The sequence below is a fragment of the Spermophilus citellus genome, assembly GCF_964194105.1.
Source record: "Spermophilus citellus genome assembly, chromosome: X".
In the NCBI taxonomy this organism is placed as follows: Eukaryota; Metazoa; Chordata; class Mammalia; order Rodentia; family Sciuridae; genus Spermophilus; species Spermophilus citellus.
Genome location: NC_138190.1, coordinates 145,233,217 through 145,257,908, shown reverse-complemented (window position 1 = coordinate 145,257,908; position 24,692 = coordinate 145,233,217). Strand labels below are relative to the sequence as shown.

The 24,692-nt window shown below is 46.9% G+C and overlaps 1 protein-coding gene across 4 annotated transcripts in view; it reads right to left on the bottom strand.

Annotated features, from left to right (window-relative positions):
• The window catches only part of PRRG3 (proline rich and Gla domain 3), a 28,056-nt gene extending 3,917 nt beyond the window's left edge, over positions 1-24,139 (bottom strand). Inside the window, exons 1-4 of one of the 4 annotated variants that reach the window (XM_081276449.1) lie at positions 23,617-23,737; positions 20,727-20,765; positions 19,558-19,718; positions 18,955-19,142 (exon numbers count right to left, since the gene is read on the bottom strand). In XM_081276449.1, coding sequence (XP_081132575.1) covers positions 18,955-19,142; positions 19,558-19,718; positions 20,727-20,733 — 356 coding nt within the window. In that variant the 5' untranslated portion in view covers positions 20,734-20,765; positions 23,617-23,737. Of the gene's footprint in view, positions 1-13,601; positions 19,143-19,557; positions 19,719-20,726; positions 20,766-20,860; positions 21,268-23,616; positions 23,738-23,883 lie in introns of those variants that run through there. The other 3 variants (XM_081276447.1, XM_081276446.1, XM_081276448.1) reach the window with 3 other exon arrangements.
• Positions 24,140-24,692: the final 553 nt, after the last annotated feature.

Genomic DNA, 24,692 nt, shown 5'->3' with positions numbered 1-24,692 from the left:
AGCTACACAGCCCAAGCCCCTGTATTGTTTTTTTATTTTATTTTTTTAGTTGTAGTTGGATACACTATCTTTATTTTATTTATTTTTTTTATGTGGTGCTGAAGATCAAACCCAGTGCCTCGCACATGTTTGGCAAGCATTTTACCACTGAGCCACAATCCCAGCCCCTTGTTTATAATTTTTAATTTTAGAACTACTTTTTGGGTATACATTATAAAATATAAGATATATATAGAGAGATAGATAGATATAAATATATAGATATATATGGGTTGGGGCTGTAGCTCAGTAAAAAAGTATTTGTCTCACATGTGTGAGGCACTGGATTCAATTCTTAGCATCAGATAAAAATAAAGATACTGTATGTTCATCTAGAACTAATTTTTTTTTAAAAAAGTTATATATTATATATATTACATATGTGTGTGTGTGTGTGTGTGTGTGTGTATATATGATTAAGACTAGGAAATTCTATTAATTGAAACACATGCCAACTTCCTTGTTAATTATATCAAAAATTGTTATTCTTATTTTCCTTATGTTCCTTAAACATGTTTTTAAACATGTTCCTTATGTTTTTAAGGAACACTACTTTCCTCCCCAAATCAGCAGGATAGTATTATTAGTTTTTTTTACCTTACATATTGGGATTTTCCCAGAGGCACCAACCATTGTATTAATCATCATATTCTAAAGTAAGCAGATGAATGAATGAATAGGATTAATAAATTAGAGTTCTTAATTCTAGAGTTCTAAATTGCATTTCTAATTCTAAAGCATTGCCCTCCTCTAGCCCTATGGCTAAATGTTCACTAATCCTGCTATTATATCCCCTTCAGTCTCAGTATCATGAGTGGCTTCCTAAAGCCTGGATTCCTGGAGCAACTTAATTTGGCTTCAGTTTTTAGACCCAGAAAGCCAATTTAATATTTCTAACTTATTTTTTGTTTCAGAAGATCACTGACCTGGAAGGCCCTTTTCTTGTTATTCACCAGAGCTTTAATCATTTCAGCCTAGTAATCCTTTACCTAGAAACCAAATTACCCTCTTTGCAAACTTGATGCCTCTCTCAGTAACTTTTTTAAATGCATTTTTTAGTTTTTGTTGGACCTTTATTTTATTTATTTATTTATTTTTATGTGGTGCTGAGGATCAAACCCAGGGCCTCACACATGCCAGGCAAGTGCTCTACCACTTAGCCACAACCCCAGCCCCCTCAGTAACTTTTATTAAAGTATAACCACTTACACTTTTTGAAAGCATTCCCTCACTCATCCAAATATAGCTGACAGGATTGGTTAGAAACTTAACCAATCCCATAGCTATATCCTATAACAGTCATGGCTCCTTCCTCTGAAAAATGGCTGCCTTTTTTTGCAACAATGTAGCTGCCATTTTTCTAGAATATTCCTCACCCCACAGATTTGTTTGTGAAAAGATTGGCTACAGAATTCCAAGACTCAGGAAATGCCCTAGAACAGTCAGTTTTCACTCCCTCTCCAACCTTGTTGTCTTCCCAGTAATCTTTGCAACACTGTAACAAAACCATTTTTCTAAACTTCCTCACACAAGGAGAATATAGCTTAGAAAACTGAAGGCAAAACTTGATTCTTTGTAACAATCAGTTCTCCCTTTCCTTCAACCTGATTGCCTTTTTCTAGTAACTCTTGCTACTGTATAGCAACAATTTTTCTAAAACTTTCCCTCACCCACAGTGAAAATGCCAGGACTCCCCTTCCTCCATGGATACCAAAATCAGTGGATGCTCAAGCCCTGTATATAAAATGATGTAATTGCATAAATCCTATGTACATCATCCTGCATAATTTGAATCATCTCCACATAATTTCTAAAACCAAATACAATGTAAATGCTGTGTAAATAGTCCTTGTATTGTTTAGGGAATAATGACAAAAAAGCCTTTGTGTTCAGTACAGATGCTTTTTTCTCCAAATATTTTCCATCCATTGTTGGTTAAATCCACAGATGCAGGATCTGTGGATATGGTGGGCCAACTTTTGGCCCTTCTTTATTTATAATGGTCAGGCAGAAGCCTCTATAACCAGTACTGAAAACCCCAACCCAGTCACCATGTGTCCAAGATCCCAGACAGTACCAATTTTTTGGGCCGGGTAGCACCCATAGTCCAAACTGTTTGGCTTGCAGAAGAACCAGAAGCCTTTGGTTCCAACTTCTGTCGCCTCTGGGGAGCACCTAGTGACCAGGATCCATGCTCCATCATTTCTAGAGAGAAGAACAGAGACCCTCAAGAACACCCATAGAAGTTATACTGGGGCTTCCTGGGTGTTAAGACATACCAGAAAGAAGACAGTGCCCCCAAAGTTCTTAAGATTCACTCAAGACCCATTCACCACTACTGATCCCAGACCTGTTTATTCATCTGTTCAAAAGTTCAATAACGATATACCGAAGGCCAAGTTCTGGCCTAGGTTACTAGACAGAGTAAGCAAAGAGCAAGACGCAAGATCCCAGACATCAATGAACCATCTGCTTGTGTATAAGAGTGAGTGGGAAGTACACAACACAAAACAACCCATCAGTACAAATTCACTCCATAAACGACAAAACAGGTAACATGGTGGAAAGAAAAAGCAAGTTCTAGAAAAGTAGGAGTCAGCACTGATACAGAGACTGGAAACAGATCTGAAAAGAACCAAACATGGGGAATTGAGAACTGAGGAAAAGAGCAGACCAAGGGAACAGGGAGCACAGAGGCTGTGAGGAGAAACAGCTTGAGATGTTTTAAGAACAAACATAACTGCAGGGGCGGGGGGGGGGGGGGTTTGGAAGGGAACTTGCGCACTGGAAAAACATTGCCAGAGCAGAGAATATGTTAAGGAGGCCCTGAATGCATCTTCTACATTGCATGATTTGGATTTGACTAAAAGACAAGAGAGGATTCAGAGACAGAATTAATCGATTTATTTTAAAAAATTAAGCCCTACAAATATTTTGCAATAGACACAGCGGTGCCTAAAATGGAAGGAGTCAGAGAAACCATACATGTTGTTTGCACCCTCCTCCCTCTTGGGCTACAAAAGACTTATATCATCATCTATTTATCACTTTTCCCACAGTTCTCTGTAACCAACACAAACACTCCAAAACCCAGACATGACATCTAAGCATGCATGCATGCAAACACACACACATATATGCACAAAAGGACACCCAGAGGCACATGTACCTTCTCCAACACCCACGAGCACAAGTGTAGATGAATGCCTACATGGTCTATATATGCTAGGGGACATTTTAAAGGATCCTCACCTGCTATCACCAGTTGCTCTTGAGTTTTCCCATGGCTTCCAGGCCCCACTTCTTCAGCTATGCACATTTCTATCTCCTCCTTCTTGCTAGGGGGCCCTCCTGCCATCACCACCAGTTACTCACTTGAAGCTATGGCTAAAGATTCACAGGGTTCAGGGCACAGAGGAAGCGCCTGGAGAATCACCTCTTCGAGGGGCAAGAACTCAAGGAAGATATACCCTGACAAGGCGGGTGGAGCCAGACTCCCTTCCTGGGTTCAGACCTTGGACTAGGCACTTGATGTTCCTACTGTACCTTGTTGCCTCTGCTATGTCCTTCTTTGTTGCTACTTTGTAAGCAATTTAAGGGAAGAGATACAGCTCAGGGCCTTTGCTTATGAGAACTGCTCTGGTTCAACAACCTTTGATTTGGCTGGTTGGGGGACTACTGGGGTTCAACCTCCATCATTTCTAAAAAGAGGCAGAGACTGGAACAGGATCTGACAGTCAGTCAGTGGCCAAAGCAGGGTCAAGTCCCAAGTGTATCATGGCTTCTGTTAGTCCAGCTGTGGCCAATAATCCAGGCCATATCACTCCATCAGAAGGGATTCTCTGTAGAACACACCACGTCCTGCCTCCCCCAGTCTGAAGTTCCTGGGCAAGGGAGATGCCCTTGCCCTGATTTGAGTTAGCCTGGTCAGGAACTATGAGATCCAAGGGCAAAAAAAGAGTGGGGGGAACTACTGTAGCCACGGGAGCCTAGGCCCTTCAATCTTGGTTTAAGTCTCAATTCTCTCTCAGTTTCCCTACAAGTAGATTGCACCAGTACATATTTTTTAGGTGTCACCTCAGCCAGGCTCTAGTCCCCAGTGAGCCCATCGGATACAACTCTAGGCATTGCTATGAAGGTATTTTGTAATTATGGTTAGCATCTATAATCAATTGACTTTAAGCAAAAGAGATTGCCCTCAATAAGCTGGTGGACCATGACCAATCATATGAAGTTGTTAAATACAAAAGCTGAGGTTTCCCTAAGGAAGAGGAAATCCTACCTCAGGATTTCAGTTTCCATTCCTACCAAAGTTTCCAGCTTGTTCTACAGATTTCAGACCCACTGTCACATGCGTCAATTGTTTTACATCTATCTGTATATGCTTATGCATCTAGGCATACATACATCCTGTTGGTTCCATTTCCTCCGATTGATACAACTACCAACGGTCAAGGCTGGGCTCCAGGGAACAATTCCAGACCTCCTGAGGGAAGGGGAGGCTATCTGTAAAAGGAATCAAGCACAGCTGGGGTGAGGTGGGAAAAGGAGGAGGAAGCAGGCAGAAGAGGAAGGGAAGGAAGGAAGAGAGGGAGAAAGGAAAGGAAAAGAAAAGGGAAGGGCCAAGATCAGCTGAGGGAGGGTAGCAGGTTCAAGGGTTACCTCCCCTCCTGTCCAGTGCGGAGCTCTGACATAGGCTCTGCCTGCATTCCTAGGGGCCCAAAGAAGCTCCTCTCTTTCCACTCAAGCTGAGCAGCTGCAGTGAAACCTGAGCTTTCTGGAAAGCCACCTAAGGAGCAGAGAAGCTGAAATTTGTGTGCACTAGGATTCAGAAGTCCAAGAAGCTGGAGCCATATGTTTCTGCCCAGCCAGGATCGCCAGATTGAGCAAATAAAACTACAGGACACTAAGTAAACTTGAACTTCAGATAAACAAATCATTTTAGTGCCATTATTATGATCCCTGCAACATTTGGGACATACTTACACTTAAAAAAAATGTATTCATAACTTATCTGACATTCAATAACTCAATATCTTGTATTTTATCTGGGAATCCTATGCCCTTGCATCCTCCCTATGACCTCAAGATTTAACCTTGGGTAAATCTTTTTCTTCTTTGCGTTTCATTTTCCCTGATGGTCAATGGACTAATGGTCCTCTCTAGAAAGTAGCTAGATTGAGAGAGATTTATAAGTCAGCAGAGCAGAACAGTACTGGCACTGGCTAGGCACAGCACCTTGATCTACTGATTCCAAACCACATTTTCCTCTGGCTGCCAACTGGCCTTGACTCACTGGGACTTTGTGGGAACAGAAACACTGTGCCCAAGTGCATGTGGAGGCATTGCCCCTGGTGGCATAGGAACCCTCTACCTATGCCAAGCAAAGAGAATTGAGAGACTTCCTTCCCAGCCCCTGAGCCCCCTATGCCACCCAATAGCATGCTGCCCCTCATGCATTGGGTGCCAAGGAAGGTTGGGAGGTGAGAGAGTATTTGCTATGGTGTGACTTTGGACTTGTACCTTAGTATGTTTCTAACATGTTAACCTTTACATAATTACTTCTATATCATAATTTCCTTTGGAAATAGGCCTAAACTTGCAATCCCAATATTCTTTTTAAAATATGTTGTTAGTTTTACATGGTCACAATACCTTTATTTTATTTATTATTCATGTTTATGTGGCACTGAGGATGGAACCCAGTGCTTCATACATGCTAGGCAGGTACTCTGCCACTGAGTCACAACCTCAGCTCCTGCAATCCCAACATTCTGAGAAGCCTCTACTGTGTGGTGTGCTAATCTTGGGATCCTGAAGGGCAGGGCATGGAGAGAGATCTAACAAGTCTTACATGGTCTCTGCATCCAGGAGGAGGTCCATGGCCAAGTGTGTATGGTGGACTTCAGAGACCAACACTCCAATGGCAGGCTTCCAGAGGTAAAGGCCAGCAAGCTCTTCTCACTTCTATGTTAGACAGATATCTCTGGGAAGAGGGATCTTGAGTACATCTGACTCATATGCGTGACTGTATGGTTGCAGCATGCAGAGATCTTATACAAATGAAATCTTATGCCTGAGGTACGTGCTGTCCTCCAACTTCCACTCTAAGTAAGCAGTGTGCCTTGGGGATCTCCCCATGTCAAAACAGATCAAATTTCTCCAAACCCAAGGGCAGCTGCTTCCTTCTGCTGGTCTTTTATTGACCTCCTTATGGACATTTTTGAGTTCCTAGAACATCTCGCTTTCATAAACAGTGTAGCCAAGTGCTTCTGGACACACTTCTTGCACATATGTGCACATGTGTTCTGGCCAGCAGGTGTTTAGAAGTGGTTAGAGAGGTTCTGGCATGTGGGTTGATGATTTTGAGTTGTATTGACAAAACACCATCCAAGGGACCCACCAAAGTAAAGTAAATGCTTATTCCCTCACAGCCTTATCTACAGAAGACATTATGGAACTTTTTTTAAAAAAACATCATTATGATGGATGAAAAATGATATCTATCTCATTGTGGCTTTAATTTACATTGCTTTAATTATGAATAAACTGGAACAATTTTTCATTTGTTTATTGATCTTCTGTAATTCTTTCTGGTAAACTGTCTGCTGGAGGGCTTGGATCTTTATTAAAATAAGATTTGTTTTATTAACAGAGAGGGATGGGGGTGAAAGCTCTCCCTCCCTTTAAGCCATGCATCTCCAAAGGAAACATCTTTTTTCCTAAGGTGATCTTGAGCACAGCCTCCAATGGGAATAAAACACATTCATTTAATTGCATGCAAGTTTTGGCTGAAACCTAGAGGGCATCCAGCATCCCCATAGAGCAGGCATCCAACTCAACACAGGCTACTGCCTGCTTGTCTGCGAGTCTACCCTTGTGTCTGTCTTTCTCTCTACCTGCCCTCTGTCTACCTGGTCCCGTATCTCCAACAATGCCTCCTGATTACTGGCCTCTTCCAGCTACTTAGCCAGCCAAGCAGTCTGCTCAGACTAGCAATGTTCTCTCCCTGTTCCCACCTCCCTAGCCAGACACAGTTGGAGGCAGCAGATGCCCAGGCTTGGGGTCAGTGCTCTACAAAGTGACTCCTGTCCCTGGTAGATCTTGGTAAGGAGTTTCTTCTGCTCTGAGCCTCAGTTTCCTATTTTCATATGGAAGGTTGAGCTTAAACTCAGTTTCAAGCTGTGTCTCATGGCTTCAAGGAGGTGTACTGAGGGCTTCCTGAGCTGTGTAGCAGACCCTAGCTTAGCCTCTCTTCATGCGCAGCTATCTGCTCTTACCACTTTCTTCTATTGGGTTTCTGTTTAAGAAGTCAGACACTAGTGCGGCAATATGTATAAACATGGCTGTATAGTCAATGTGATCCTGCAAACTGTACACGTGGGAATAATAAGAATTCATGCCCCATTTGAAACAAATGTATGATATATGATATGTCAAGATCAATGTAATGTTTTGAGCAACTAATAAATTTCTAATGTTTAAAAATAAATAAATAAAAGGAAGTGAGTATTTTTTCTAAAAAAAAAAGAAAGAAAGAAAGAATTATAGACTATAGACTAAGCTGGATCTTAGGAATAAGTTTCCCATGATGAGAAATAAAATCAATAATAAATGTGATTTTTAAGAAAAAAAAAGAAGTCATCCAAACTAAAATTCCCAAAAGCAAGTCCAATCTGGGTGTGGTGGTGCACATCTGTAATCCCAGCAGCTTGAGAGGTTGAGGCAGGAAGGTCCCAAGTCTGGGCCAGCCTCAGCAACTTAGACCCTGTCTCAAAATAAAAATTAAAATGGGCTGGGGATGTGGCCTAGTGGTTAAGCATCCTTAGGTTCAATCCCTGGTATAAAAAAATGCAGGTCCAAAAGCTTTTGGGGACAATAATCTCCTGCTTTTAAGCCCTGCCTTCAGCCCACTCTCAGACAGCCACAGCCTCAAACCCAAGTGAGTTAGCCCACCATCTGGATCCTGCAGGCAGCTAGGAGCTTCCTTTCAGCTGGTTAATGAAGCTTGTGGACCTATAAACAATTCTACTTCCTGCTCCTGGAAGCAGCTGGTACTGAGGTCATCCCTGGAGTCCCAGGGCCCCCACCCCTGCCAGAAAGGAAGGGGAAGGGGGACTAGCATAGCCTTAACAAGACAGGAAGGACAGACAGAGGAACATGGGGTCAAGTTGCAGGGACTGTAGCTGACCCAGGGAAGGAAGGCCACCTTGTGAGTACAGGGAGGGAAATAAAAGTGACAGAGTCACATAGAGCAGCCATTAGGATGTCCCTGATTTCCATGGAGACAAGGTCACCTTGATTTATAGTTTTCTGTCTCCATATGTGGGCTCCTTTCATTTAACATGGCTATTCTGAATCAAGACTCACCAAGCAACGTTCAGTCTTAATCATAATTAGCACAACAATGAGACAGGAAGGAAGTCCATGGGTCTGTGGAGACAGTAGTAAGGCTTTGTGTGGTGGTCACGTCTGCTTCTTTTAGAATCTGGCAGGTATTTGCTGGGACTTTGTCAACCTAAGGAGGAGAGGCCAAAGAAATACTTGGCCCAACCACTGTCCTTGGTCCCTGTAACATTTCACTGCACACCTCTAGGAACATCTGGCTAGCTCTCTTGGAGGCATGGGTTAATAGAAATACCTTCTCTGCCTGGGACAGAGACCCTGGTATTTGGCTTATACCCCAGCAGAGGGGACAAAGTTGCCAGTTCTGAAGTTGTTAAGTGGCTCCCAGGTCTTCGGGGCTTATGACCAGAGGCAATTCTGCTGCATCTCTGGGGCTCTTCAGAATAGCACTTAAGGAGTCCTCCTGGGGAGGGGGTTGTTTCAGCCACACCAGAGGAGCCATCAAGGCTAGGGCAATGGTTGCTGGTACACTGCCCCAGGGGTAACCCAGGGACAAAGAGGAGCCCTGAAAATATGAGGCTAGGAGACAAGGAGATCACTTCCTAGAGTAACCAGCTGTTTGCTACTTTTTCTTTCTCCTCCTTTCATTTCAGCTGGCCCAAGAATCCTTCCCCCAAAAGCTGGGAGCAGATCCAGAGATCAGAAAGGCTTCAGTCACCTGCTTATATACAGTACCCCAGCATCCAAATCCCCTGAGAGACGAGGGCACTTAGCCACAAAATCCAAGGTACTGTTGGAGCCAGTGGAGAAGAACTTCTTCCCTGAATCCCGGGAAGGGAGTTGGAAGGTGACCTTGCAGAATCCTGGGCCTTGGCCACGTGGTGACTCCTCAGATGGAAATGCATCTGCTTTTAATTGTTTCCATGGCCAGTGACTGAAATGTGATGTGTATGTGAAAATCAGGATAATCAGAGGCCACAGGAAAATAGCCAACAATGATGAGGAGGTGGAAAAAGTGGTACAAAGTCTCAGACACTGACCAGCTCAAAAATGTAAACAGCAGCTGCCCCCGCTGAGCTGGAAAAAGAAGTTGGAGGAGAGGAGAAAAGAAGGCCCAAAGTGAGAAATGTAGCTGGGAGTGAGGGTAAAGTGGGCCAGATTGCCCCAGCTCACTGATGGGGCAGCAAACCAAGGTCATTGTATGAATGAACAATCCAGGTTCTTTGCTAGGCTCACAGGAAGACTCAGGGAGGAGCTGGCTCAAGAAAGTTTAAGCAAATATGTCTTGAATCCACTCTACTCTGGCCTGCCCTTCACTCTTGGAAGACAGACTCCAGCAGACAGTTTGTATCTGAACACCCTGCTGGCAAACAGTGTGCATCAGGGATGGTGGGGTGCACCAGAACCCCAATTTGGCCATCCATCATTCTTAGCCATTGGTTTAACTCCTAAATCCTTGCTTATTAGCTGTGTGACTTTTAGTGTCTTGGCCTCTCTGTGTTGCTATGATCCTGTCTCAAAAAGAATGTGAAGCACTTGGTTCCTGGAACAGAGTTAGGGCTTGAAGCACGTGGACTGCTAGGATTTTTACATAGTACAAAGGATGGCCTGTCTGTTCGCCCATGTGACAGTCCTTTCTCAGTCCCTGAAAGTGTCATCTTCACCCTGCACACTGTCTCCAGTTTTCCACCTCCAGACATCCTGCCACTCATTCTAGTCTGGGTTTCTCAACAATTCAGCTGATACTAACCTTTGCCAACCAAACAACTCTTCTTTGGTATCCAGGATGCCCCGCTTTCACAGTCCCTCCGTGCTTATCTGGCTTGTTTCCTGGGCCCTTGGGCCCATACTCATACTCATACTCTATGGTTGTTTCTGGTAACATGTTCAACTCTGGTCTCTCCTGCTCCAGCCTAGGTTTTTCTTCTCAGCTCTCCTCAAACACCCTCCACACAACATGCCTGACATGTCCCAAAACAAACCTGAGGTCTTTTGCTCCCCTCAATCTGCTCCCCCTCTATAGTGATCCTTCCTACCAAATGGCCACACCATCTACCCCACTGCCTAAATCCCCAATCCTGAGGATTATCTGGGACTCCTCCCTATCTTCTCCCAAGACAATCAATCAATCACCTTACATGGTTTTGCCTCCTATTAGAATTCAGTGTTCCTTCTGGCATGATCCAAAGATCCCCAAGAGGGGCTGGGGTTGTGACTCAGTGGTAGAGCACTTGCCTAGCATGTGTGAGGCACTGGGTTCAATTCTCAGCACCACATAAAATATAAAAATAAATAAAATAAAGGTATTGTGTCCATCTCCCACTAAAAATATATATGTTAAAAAATAAAACAAGGATCCCCAACAGAGGAATCAACTGGAGAATTTAGTAATAATGCCATATCCATGGTCCCAAGCTGGTGGGGTATCTGGATTTTTATTTTAAACCATCAAATGTTCCTGTTGCTTACCAAAGTTTGAGCAAAATCGGTCTCACCAATCTATTTTGGTCTCCTCTTGCCACCACTTGTTATCTGGATGATTGCACTAACCTGAGCTACGTGACAGGTAGATGGGTGATTCCTGCACCCATTCTCCACATGGCAAACCAGCAGACCTGACTATGTTCTCTAGCTCTTTAAAGGATCCGTCAGTGGCCTCCTATTATCACTAGGGTAAACATGGCAGTTCTGAGTATGGCTGAAAGGGTTGTGCATAAGCTGACTTCCCTCTACTTGGCCAATCTCATCTTGTGCAGAACTTTCCCCTCATGCTGCTCTGGCTTCCTGTTTCCTCAACAAAATTATGGGCTCAGGCCTTTACACATGCTGTCCTTTTGCCAGATTTAGTTGTCTCCCATGCTCTTTGCCTGGCTGAGGTATGTGCATTCATCCTGCATTTGAGTTGGCCATGGCTCCTGCAGTCAGCTTTCTCCAGAGGCCTCCATAACCAACCCCACTGGTCTTTCCCTATCAGCAAGTTCAATGTGCACCATTATGATGATTCCTTTCAGGCCTCCCTCCTCCCAGCTCTGTGTAGCTCCAGGTAGCTGGGATGCTACCACATACCTTTCTGGAGGCCCAAAGGCCCATCATGTTAGTAAGGAAACAGAAGAATCTAGGGCAGCATGGAGGGGGATTTTGTGTAAGATGAGATTGACCAAGTAGAGAGAAGTCAGCCCATGCAGGGCACTTGTGGTGCTGCAGGCTGACAGACCCCAGTTATCTCCTGTCAGTCCCAGGACCCTGAGGCATCAATACTGACTGGCCCACCCACTTAGGCTCCTGTGATTTAGTGCAACCACCCTGCTATGGAATGTTGCCCAGTCTCTAATTTTATAGCACACAAATTCTGGTGAAACTGAATCAATCATAGTTTGAGTTCTTCAGAAAAATTGTTGAAAGTCACTGTTATTAGAGCTGCTGGTCTTGTGATGATTCCCCCAAACAACATATTTTATCTATAAAAATAATCTGAGTGGTACAAACATTTTGTCTATTTTTTCTGGCACTGGGATGTCACAGCACCTTCCATAGAGGGACCCTGGGGAAACCATCCTGAAGCTTCCACTCTCCCAACCCTACTGACCCTATGAGGACCTTTGACAATTGTCTCAGGTCCTTCCAGCTATGGTAGGGATGAAGCTTCTCTAGAGCCTGGTTTGAGACTGGCAAGGTGCCTGTCTTTGCCAGCATCTCAGTGAAGTCATTCTGTCCACCCCTATCAGTTTTGCAGAGGGCATAAGATATACAAAGTTTGGGGGATATGGCACTAAAACAGCCCCTTCCATAAATGGTGTTCTAGGTTGAATAATTGTGCTCCCCCCAATAAATTATATGTTGAAGTCTAGTGTTTGGATCTATAATTTTTTTGTACCTGGGATTGAACTCAGGCACTTGAACACTAGGACACTGAACCATATCCCTAGCCCAATTTTGTATTTTATTTAGACACAAGGTCTCACTAAGTTGCTTAATGCCTCACTTTTGCCAAAGCACTTCCCACTGTCCGTTCATTGCCCTCAAGCCCATTTGCTATGACAGTTTTGCCATAGGCAGAATGAGCAGAGAGGGAAAGGGTGAGAAGAGGGTCTTCACCTTTCCTAAGCCTACCCCTAAAGCAAAGGCTTTGCTTATCACCTCATTCCCTGTCTCTGCTTCCCTACTATCACTTCATTAAGATCCTGACCCTGATTTGTCTTCACCCTCAAGATATAAGCAATCAAAGTATATTGGTTCTGGAACCTGTGGCCTCATGGTATAGTGGTAGATAAGAAGGAGATGATCAATGCCTTGGTTGCTGTCCCAAGGGAGACTTTGGAAGCCAGGAGCCTCATTATCTATTAGCTTCCTTGCATGGGCTAGCCTGTAACCCTAAGTCACCACCTAGAACACTGGTATCTGGAAAAAGAGACCTAGGTTTAAAATCTGCATTCACAATCTGACCCAATCTGTGTGCTGGGGTACAGTTGATGGGCCCTCATTTGACTTCTCATTATCTTCAGAAGGTTGGCTTCACTCAACTAAGCCAGTCTGAGATAAGAATGAAACCCAAGGTCTCCAGCTGCCATTTCTGGCATTTAGCCTCTACATACAATTGTCTATGTGGCCCCAGAATCCATTACCTTTGTTCTACTGCTGCCAGGGCCTGCCCCATTAAAGGGCAGCTTGCTGTCATTGCTGGGAAGGCTGGGGATGTGGCAGAGTGCTTGATTAACATGCATGAGACCCTGGGTTTGATCCTCAGCACCAAAAATACTGTCTCCAATAACTTCCATTACTGGGGGTTGGCACAACCCCATGGCTTTATCTTGCTACACACCAATGGCTGGCAGTCTTTGGGGCAAGACCAGATTCCTTTCATATGGATGCTGAGATATCATTGCCCTCTGAGTTGTCCCTGACCCTTGCCATCCTCAGAACTCAGGAACCAGCTGGGGAAAAGCCTAAGTATTGTGTCCCATCCACAAAGGACAAAGGAAGACTCCTTCCCACCCCTCCTCCAGCATCTTTCTAGCAAGGGACAACTCTGTTAGTAAACAATGACTAAGTAACAAGGAAGTTGTCAATCAAGATCTGTGACAGATCTTACTAACTTCATCCCAGGGGCGATGGGGAAGATCATTGGACAAAACATGGGGCCAAGGTATGGGACCTGGAGCACCTTTGCTTCCTTCTCCTAAACTGTTTTCTGCTATGTCATCATCTACAATCTATCTTTTGGAAAACCACACTTGCCTGCCAGCCATCCATACTCTATGGAAGTTTGGAAGTCATCAGGGATACAAGATGGACAAGGAGAAGATGCAAGTGGATGTTGTTTGCTCTTTATTTTTATTCTTTATCTTCTTGTACAGAAAGAGACAAAAGTTAACAGCAAAGCTCGACAATCATAAAAAGCAAGAAAGCGAGAGCAATAGAGGTCAGAAGCAAGTTTTTTCATTGCCCCCAGGATCTAATGAAATCCTGACATATTACTGAATACACAGATTTCCCAGCTGACATAGGTCAACACATGAATATGAGCTCAATTTAAAGTGGTACCAAAATTAATCCATTTCACAGTAATCATTTCTATAAGCTCAGTTGCACATACCAGGGTTTCCACTGTCACAAATTCACAATTACAGAGTGAAATAGCAGGTGTGTTGAGGCCTGGGAAAGTGGCATCTGTGAAAGGAGACAGATTGGGAGGCAAAAGCAGCTAGGGTACTGGTCCCATTCTGGGTATCTGTGTTAATGCTTGGCTGGGGGCAGGAGAAGGGCAGGCACTGTTCAGCGGTCAGATAGCAGTACAGTGAAACAACTGTTGAGCGTTGAGCCCAAGGGGGTGTGCTGTTTGGATATCTTTGTGAGAGAAATTCCTGCTAGAGAGAGAGAGACTCACCGCCCACAGCCTGTGAAAGGAAAAGCTCCCGAAGTTTAAATATTTGGGGGCAAATGATGGGAGCAGCCAGTCTGCAAGCACAACATCTGCTTTACAGAATACTTAGAAAGACATATACTTGTGTTTAAAATTGCAGTCAAGTTCACAAACTATGTTATTCAGAGGATAAATACAAGAGTGGAGTGAAAGGCTGAAATTTCCCACAATGGAGAGAGAACAAGGGATCACCCTGCACAGAAGGAACCTTACAGACGAGAAATGCTGAACCCCAAAGCTGAAGGCACGGTGAAGGGATCCTTAATATCTTGAGCCTTTCCTTTGAAAAGGGGACTCACTTTAAACTGGATTCCTCTTACACAGAAGACCCTGGAAATTGACCAACGGGAAGTATCTTTTTAAATATTTTTATGTAGCAGGAATTGCAGCTATCGTGAATTATCTCAAATTGTGATTTTCTCTAAGTTCTGAATTATAGTGGGCTTCAAATTAATGGGCTTTTACAGTAGCTGCAAGCAGTCTGATTACAGTACTTTTAAATTAGCTAATTATACTGATTAGTATTAGTAGACTTCAGTGGGGGAGTGTGTGCTTGTTTCTGAATCAGAGAAGCCCTGAAATGGAGCTTCATCCCTTGTCAAGCTGAAAAGCAGTTCAGCCTTGACCGTGAGTGGACACACAGGAGCCAGAGCATATACATTGTTCTAGAAAGAGCCTTGGTGATTCAGAGAGCCTCTCTCCATCATCTTGCTCTCACTTGGACAAAAGAACAATCTAGAGGCAGTGCTTTTTTTTTCTCATGGGATACAAGTTGGTTGTCAAAAAAATCTACTCTGGCTGGGGGCTGGGAATCTCCATGCACTTGGAGAAGGGAAGCATCTGGCTCCAACTACTTAACAAAAAGACACTTTCCTGTCCTGAATTCTGAATTCCTCCAATGAGCTACCAAAAAAGACAATGTCCATCAAATCAGGCACATTCCTGTTTTCCAAAGCACCCTAAAGATTTCACACTAATGGCAGTGGGATTGGCAAGTAGAAAGGAGGCCTTGGCCTCCTGGGTCCAACTGCTCAGCACTGCGTCTCCCTCAGCCAGGGCACAACGCAGCTGTGCAGGGGATGTGCATGCGCTAGGCACCTGTGCACCCCACTCTTTCTCTTGTGCTTTCATTTTGAAAACTCAAGGTGATGGGCAATGGGGAAGGGACAGGATTGCAATTCTTGTTTTAAAAAGTGTTAAAAAGTTTTTGGTTGAAAATGAGTGACAGTCATATTTCAAGGAACTTTTTAAAGCCTTTTCTTTTTTTAATGAAAAATATCTAAGTAACTAGCCCCACCATTCCCAAAGTCAATTGTCACACATCTTTCCACACACACACACACACACACACACACACACAAAGAATATCCAGGAGTACTGAGAATTCCTTCAGCTTCTGATGCCCACAGAACAGAGCCAAGGCAGGGGCACCATGCCAAAAGAGTGTAAGTGGGGGACCCACAGAGTGAAACACCTTCATTTTCTTCCAAAGCCTTTTGTTGGGGGACAAAAAGTGATGACTTTGGGTGGGGGCTCCAACAGTTAATCTTGGTTTTCCTCACTCAGGGCCCTGTCAAGGCTGCCCAGCCCTAGGAGGGGACATTCCTTCTTTCAGACCGGATCCCTCCTGGTACAAATATAGCCGCACACCGGCTATTGTTTCAGATAAGCAATGAGAAAAGGCAACGTGCATACGTGTATACACACACACACACTCATACACAAGTCCAAAAACAACAAAAATGTGGCTACTGAAGTGTTAGCATTGTATCAAATCAACATTCATACAAAGACAGTTTGAAAAGATATGTACAGGGCATTCGTAAAAGCCAAGTGTGCACCGCAAGGAGTTCTACCCACTGTGCATACTCTACAGTCTTTTTTCTTCTACTATATGCTGCAAAAACCATCCCAGAGGCTTTGGCACAACCCCACCTGGAAAAATTCTGTGAAGCACCTGAACCAGAGACCACAGGCTTTAAAGAATTGCCTCTGGCTCTCCCTGCGGTCTGTCCTCAGCCCAAGGAACACCTGCTGCCCTCCACAGGCCAGTCTCCAGGCTTCTGCTTCCTACTCTCTCTGTTGGCCACCACTCAGCCTCAAGATACTGGGCTCAACAGATGCCATGGGAAGTGGGCATTCCTTGGCATAATCCCTCTGGCTCTGGTGAGCGGAGCCTATGCCTGGTTCTCTGCTACCTGGTAGGGGGAAGGGAGACACATTGGGCTAGGTCTCTTTTCACATACTCCTAGGTCACTCTTGGGCACCTGCTTGAGAAAATCCTGGGAAAACTGGGGCTGGCCCCAGACTTTCTGGATTTCTCCAGGTCCTCCAACATGGCTGAATGGAATTGGCCCCAGTTTCCATCATTGAAAAAGTAAGGGACCTTTCAGGCCAAAAGTCCCTTCATGAGGAAGGGCAGGAGTGCAATGCTAGTGGTCCAGGGAAGGGAAAGAGGAAGGTAGGCAAGTGGGAATGCCACCTGGTCAGCATCTCTGGCATTAGAGAACACTGAGGAGAGGGCAGAGGATACAAAAAGGGTCATCTGGCTGGAGATTCCTCAGGTTGAGACTCAACATCAGAGGCAGAAAGGCCCTCAGAAAATCTTACATATTTCTAGAAGAATCCCCCTAAGGGCAAGCCTCACTGGCTCAATGGTGCTTCAAGCATTAGCTTAGTCAACCTCCTGAGGCTGTGAGGAAGAAGGAAGGATGGGAAAACATACCCACAGGATCACATTAGCCAAGCTGTCAGCCTCCTGACTTTGACCATGTCCTGGGACTTTCCCCAGGACTGAATGGGGCCTCCAGAAATCATCTGTGGCCCCAAGGCAAGGCTGTATGCAGGGAATGAGTCCCGGGATGTCTGCCTTGGAGAGCTGTTTAGACAAGGAAGCTTGTTATCAGTGGGCTTTAAATTGCTGCAGTTGCCAATAGACCCTTGCTCTGCACTCTTTTGGGCCCCAAAAAATTTGCTACATTTTTTAAAGCACCACAGAGGAAAAATGATTTGGCACTGCAGCCAGGAGGATGGTGAGGAGGTGGAGAGAGATGGTATCAACAATGCCTTTTGCATGGTTACTGGCACAGTTACAAAGCAGGTCACCTTGCCCAGTTGCTGCCCAAAGCCTCACCATAAATGGACCAGCACCTAGCCATGGCAGAGCAAACCCTGGATGGGCCTTCAACCCCAGGTCATGGGCTCCCACACAAATAAATTTTGAAAAAGACACACTTTGGGATCTTCTCCTCAGGTGGGCACCATCATTAAGGAGAAATCATCAATCTGAAGTTCAAGTTCAATGCATCTATTCACAAAAAGGGAAGTATCCTAAAATTTCAAAGCCAGAGAGCTCCATGCTGAGGAGGCCAATCTCATGGGTTTAATTGTCCTGTGGATTAATCAACCACACCAGGAGAAGACTTCAGCTACGGGACCCAGCCTGCAGCCCAGTCCTTTAGGAGGGCATGAACTCTACAGGCAGGGTCAGGAGTATCAGTTTTCCCCAGGACAAAGTGCTTCTGGGCTGCAAGTGGGCTCAGGCCTATGGGTAGTGGTTTTAACAGAGCTGGTATACAGGTCTGGGGAGATCAAGCACACCAGAAAAGGGTGGCACAGTTCTTGCGGGCCCCTTGGTCAATCTGCAGGGAGTAGCTCTGCTACCCAGCCCCCTGCCCTGCATCCTTCACACAGACCTGGTCAGGAGGGTGGGGGTGGAGTCACAGAACTGTGCAACTGACTTCCCTAGGCCTCATAAGAATGGCCTGGGTGCTATTGTTTTGTTTGTTATTCATCTTTGTTATTACATGTTTTGTAATTACATGATTTGTTTTGTTGTTGCTAAATCCTTGTCCCATCCTTACAACGTAAGAGAGGACAGAAAGCACAGAACTGTTGAGGAAGACTGGTGCTGTGGGGCTGGCTTCTCTCCCTCACCTCTGGGCCCATACACAGGTCTCCAGCCAGCCCCCCAGCTCTAGCCACAATCAACACAATGGACTGATTCCTTTGGCATCAAGAGAAGCCAGTCCCTGATGGGAGGACAGGACAGTGGGGGTTTGGGAGGTTTGGGAAGAGCTGGGCTCTCAGGTGTGTAGCTCTTCCCAGGGGGCTTTGCCTTATGTGTGTTCCTGACCCCCATCCTCCCCACCTGTCTCTGACAACTGACTTCCTAAAAATCCACGGTTAGGGAATTATTTGGCAACAAGGAGGCTAAGGCTGTTTTGTGGTGGCACAGTCTTTCAAAAGTTGAAAAGAAAACAGGAGGCCTCAGAAAGAGGCTTTCACACAGGCCAGAACAAGTGACCTACTACTTGTCTGCACCAGGGCTGGCAGCCACTATCTCCTCATATTTGGGGGGTGGATCACTGTAAGAGACACTGGCCTCCTCACTGCTGCCCTCCTGGGGTGCGGTCACCTCCTCGTAGGAGGGAGGAGGAGTGGCACTGGACAGCCTGGAGAGAGAGAGCTCAGGGAGGTAGAGAGTGCTCTCAAGCCGGACTGTGGCTCTGCCCCCTCGGCCAGACCCCAGCACCACCTGTTGGGTGCTCCCAGCCTCACGGTGACCAGAGGACTCTCCCTGGCTATGCACAGTGCCGCGATACACCATGACCCGGGGGAGGCTGTGCCCGGTGCGACTGGCTAGGTACCGGTTCTGAGCATAGGAGGGGTGATGACGAGTTGCTTTCTGCAGCTGGCACCTCCAGATGATGAACAAAGCGATGACAATCAGCAACGCTACTCCTAGAAGGGGCACAACCACATACATGGCATCCGAACTCTGGGAGGGGTCTCGGACTGAGTAGACAGCATTGGGGTACCCCTTCCAGAACTCCATCTGCAAAAGAAGACGGGCTACTCACAATTGGGAAAGGTGGATGTAAGGAGATGCTCACCAAGTGCTCATGCTACACATAGACCCCAGTGGCCTTCAGCAAGCCTCAGCTTAGGCTGGGCAGGACCTGGGGCTCTTTCCCACCATTCCTCTTCTGACTACCCTGGAAGATTCATCAGAGAGAGGCTGTAGAATGGACCAAGCACAAAAGACAAGGCTGCCATGTGAGAAGGCCCTTCCAAAATCAGGCAATGGAACTGGAAGGGCATTTGATCTGTTCCTCTCTGACCCCAGTGGATATGCTAAGCTGGGGTGGCTTTTGTTCCTTGCTTCTGACCCAGCCCAGGTATCCAGGTCTGTTATTGTTGTTCCTGGGTCTACTTTTACCCCCAGAACCCAGCCCCAAGGTTGTACATGCCGTTTTCTCTTTGTTCTCAAACACCTCCTTGACTTCCTCATAGCTGCAGATCTCTTCCATGCACTCTCGCTCAATGGTGCCCTGGCGCAGCTCCTCCAGGAACTCGTTGGCACGAGGGAATCGTTTCAGGACAGAATGTGCATTCTTGGCCTCCAGAAACACTGAGGAGAGAGTGGTACTGAGGACTGCAATGGGTGTACCCAGGCTAGCTTGGGGACAGAGGCACAATTAGGGCGGGAAACAAGGCAAAACCAGCAACCACATGCCAGGCTTCCTCCACCCAGAGGGTGGGTTGCTCTTTGCAAAAGGGGTAAAAGGGATGACTGTCTACAATGCCATGCTATTCCTATCTAGACTCCAAGGGTCCTGGCAGGGTTCAAGCCCCTGTTAATACACAGAAAAATGAGAACCAACAGAAAGAACAGTTTATGGTGCATGGGAGCAAGAAAGAATGCAAGTTCTGAGTTCTGTAGCCATCCATGAATAAATAAACAGGATCTGCATTTACGTCTTTGACACTGATGCTGGTGGGACTCCTACTGGTAATCACACAGGACTCCACCAGGAAGGCATCCATTTGCCTGAACTGGCTGCCTGTGCCATCAGGTCACCTGGCATGAGTAGTTTTACTTGGGACATTCTAGTACAAAGCCAGGCTTGAACCTGAGAGTACATCCTGGAATGGAGGCTTGGGGTCTACATGGAGAGTCTAAGCATTAGTAGATCTGGCACATACCCTTCCTGAAAAACTGCCATTAAGTGGTAACCACATATATTCCAAAAGAACAAACCCAGCTACAGTTGGATGACTGGCATGAAATGAGCTATGTATCTCCAAAGCTGAAGTTTTGGAGGATGAAATAAGAGGTAACATTTGCTCCTGGTGTTCACCCAGAGGTGGGACACCTCTTAGTTTCCCCTCCTCTAGGCCTCATGGCCTGTCACATTAGTGTGTTACAAAGGCCTGGTAAGTGCACATCTCCAAGTAACACATGCTCCAGAAATCAGCCTCAGGGTGAAGAGAAGCTGCTGCTCAGCCAATTGGACAAGAGCCACAGGGCCACCTAGGGAGAGGAAAGCTGAGAAGGACTTGAAAAATGAACATGTTCTTCTCCCATGAGTCCCTAGGCAGGGCTGAAACCCATTCTGCTGGGTCAGGAGAAACTCACCTGCCATGATGCTCCCTCAGGCTTTAGTTTCTCACTCGCCTGGCAAGAGAGAAAAGCAGAGTTGTGGTGAAATCACACCTTCATATCTTTGGGGAACCCCCTCCCTGCCCTGGAATGGGACACCCCACACTGACCTGGTCAAAAGATCAAAGCAGCACATCATGAGGTGCAGCACCCTCCATGCCCTCCACTCATACCTCCCGTTGTTCTCATTCTCCCCCAGGCTCTTCTCCAGAGCTTCCCAGGGACCCAACAGAGCCCAAAGCAAACCTTTCAGCTATTTCCCCCAGGAACACATAAGGGTTGACCTTTTTCTTTAAAAAGGAAAACTCCTACAAGCTAAAGCTCTTTCCTTCCTCACCCCCTCAATGAATCTTTGTGCCTTCACACTGGAAAGGACCTCAGAGACAGATAAGGAAATGAAGCCCAGAGAAAAGGGGGAGGGGGAGATAGGGCAAGGTTAAACAAATGAACCACAACAGAGACAAGACCTGAATTCAGGTCCCAGATGCCTTTAATGATAAGCACATTCCTTGAAAACCAAACTTAAGACAACAACAACCATCTCCAATGTCCCTCAGTAACCATCTGCAGACACCTGTTCTGCATGGTCAGATCCCCCACCTACAACACAGTCATATTCTTACAATCCCAAAACAAGATAACCTGCTCGGTTCATTTTCCCCATTCAGGGAGGCAAGATAACTGGGCTGTTCTGGAAGCAGGCATCTCTCAGTCTCTTTGTGTTAAAGTCCACTGAAGCAGAGTACCAAGAAATGGATTTAAACAATCAAAACTGAGACAAAGGGCTGCAATAGAGCTCAGGGATAGAGCACTTGCTTAGCATGTGCAAGGTCCTGTGTTCCATCCTCAACACACACATGTGCATGCAAACACACCCACACCTACACACACACACACACACAAATACCCCTGAGATACTAACTAGAAGAGTTGCCTCTAACATGAACTAGCATCTCACAGCCTCCTCTCATTTTCTCCTAAGGAGTTATCTGGCCAATATGTAAACCATGGGCACAGTGTACCAGTCTCCTGCCCCTCCTTGCAACACACATTCCCATGCACTCATCCACCATATTCTGGAGCACTGGACAGGCCATCCACATCTGGGAGCAATCATCCCCACTGTTCCCCTCCCCAAGCAGAAGCTCATGTTTTATGACTAACGGGATGCAAGACATGTGAGCTGTGTAACCCATTATGCTACCCTTTTTTGCCTAGGCTGCCAGGAAGTTCAGTGTTAACACTAATAGTCCAGCACATGCGCCCTGGGGCCCCAGCTGTTAGGCACATATGCTTCTCTCCTACAAGTTGGTGTGGTTTTCTATTTATGTTTCCAGAATCCTATTGTACATTTACACTGTGGCTTCTAATCCTCTTGGCAAACAGGTAGGACAGAAAGCATGGATAAATTCACAATGAAAGGAAAAACAACAAATCTAACATCCATCTGTGGTATCACCATGTCAAGGGGCTTTCTCTATTGAATCTTGCAACAATCTCACCAAAGACTCTTGACATATGAATGTGAATTTGCCAAAACATGCGCCTACCATTTTGTGACAGTTGTCACTTAATGTTTATAATGGTAAAGATGGGACATTATCTCAAAATTCTGCCTTCATTATGGATATCCAAAGCCCATGTCTTGAGGTGTGGGGATATCAAGCCTGACAGCAAGGTCTTTTGGTTGAAGGAAAATGGAACCGTTGTGTCAGTGTTTGAAAAGAATGAGCAAAGGCTTCACTAATAAGGGAAGAAAGAAAAATATGCTTCATTGCTTATGGAAGGGAACTGCAATGTTTTTACTTTTTTTTTTAAATGGAAAAATTACATAATAGCATACATACAGCCAGCTACCTTTTGTCCCAAACACATAGACTTTGGTGCATGCACACCCACACATATCACGGACCCAAGTGTAGGTTATTCTGGCACCTGCAGAAGTCATTAGTTCATTTCTAAGCTTCAAAGGAGCCAAGATCTCCCCAAAACAGCTCACATGGCATTGCCCACTGCATTAGCAATTCTGTAGCCACCATCACTGCTACTGCAGCCTGCCATGAGGCCTCCCCCCCCTCCCTCCCCAAAATTTAGCGCCTGCTTCTTCCCCTATAAATACACCATCAATAGGCAGTTACTATGGCAACAGTGAAGAAGCGCGACAGAGAATGCTGCTGCAGTCACGCATGTATATGTCCCTCCTGCCCCTGGTGGATACTGTAAAGCTGATTGAAGGCTGAAGGAATTTTTAACCCACTCCCCACAGGAACACAGCTGAATCCTGACAGCCTGGAAAGGAAGGAAGGCACGGAGCTGGCCACCACAAAGACCCTCCTTAACCCCACCCCAGGCCAAAGCCTGTGAATCACAGCGCTCTGGGACACACAGCTCCTAAAGTCCCTCACATGGGGACTGGTGGCCACCAGAGCACCTGGTGTCCAAAGACATGGCCTCAAACCACTTCTCCAAATCTTAGCCCTATTGATTTCCACCACTCAGAACTGATCGGCAGGAAAGGGTTCTGTGATTTCCAAATCTCATGACTCATCGACCCACCCAGTGACACGGCAACTCCCAAATTATACTCAAACTCAAACTCTGGGGCCCCCGTGTCCCCTAGGACTCATGCCATCCGTGAAAGTGCCTGTCCTCGCCCACCTTTGCCCGACACCAACACCTTGGCCAATAACTACTGCTTCTGGCCCAGCAACACTCTTCTCCCGGGTCTGCTCGAGACCTCAAACGCCTTGGCCGACAGGGCCTCCAGATCCTCCCCCCTCCCCAACAGTGCCCCATGCCCAGCTCAGTGGCCCTGGACACGGAACCGTGCCCTCGGGGATGGGGCACCCAACCCAAACGGCCTCACCGTTCTCCGGGCCCAGGAGGCGGCCGCCCTGTTTGCGCACGCAGCCCGCCACCTCGCTGCTGCGCCTCTTCCAGCAGGGCCCCTGTCCCCGCCCACCTGCTCCCCGTCGGCCAAGCCCCCCAGCCCAGCCCAGCCCTCTCCTCCCTCTGTCCCTCCCAGCCCCGCTGCCCTCCCGCCGCCCCAGGCGCCCGTAGCCCTCCCGGCCAGGGCCAAAGTGCGCCTGGAGCCCCGCCCCTCGCAGCCAGGCACCCAGGCCCTGCCCATTACCTCAATACCCCCCTGCCTGCCCCTGATCTCCTCTGGGGTCTCCGCCGCTGCCCGCCCCCCACACCCCGCCGTGCCAGGTCTGCCCTCGCGCCCCAATCCTCGCGCGCCACCCTCGAACGCCACGACCGCTGTGCCCCGAACGCCAGGCCGCGATCGTCGCGCTGCACAGCGCACCAGGCCGCCAGGCCAGGAGAGGAAGGAGGGGTGGGGGCGACCAGAGCGGGCAGAGGGTTTAGGGCGGGAAGGCCGGCAAGCTGGGCCAGAGGGGCGGCGGCGCGCACCGATCACCGCGCGCCCGCGCCCCACTCCGCCGGCGCCGCCCCTGCCCCCGCCCGTGCTGCCGGGGGGGCGGGGCCTGGCCAATGGGCCTGGGGCTCTCTGAGGACCCTCAGACACTTCATTGGACAAGTTGTAACCCAGGGCGTGGGCCCTTGGAAGACCTAGTGCAGCTTTGGGCTCTGGCGGCCGCACCCAAGGCCCGCGAGCCAGGCGTCCCTGAGCAGCCCAACCCCCTCCTGTCCCCCACCCGTGCTCACCTGCCATTCTGGCTGGCCTAGCTCTGGGTGCCCGCCCAGAAGTGAGGGGCTAGTGCCGGCAGCCGGGCCCGCTTTGCTGGGATTCCACTGAGCCCACAGAAGAAAGGCTAAGTCGAGGCCAGGTTTGGCCAGTGACTAAGTGACCTTGGTTCCTCACTTACCCACCACCACACCCTGACCCTGGACAACAGGTTTCTCTGCAGTAAAATCTGAGAAATGGGGAGAATCCGGCTGCCTCCCTCTCAAGGATGAAGCTACATGAAGGAAAAAACC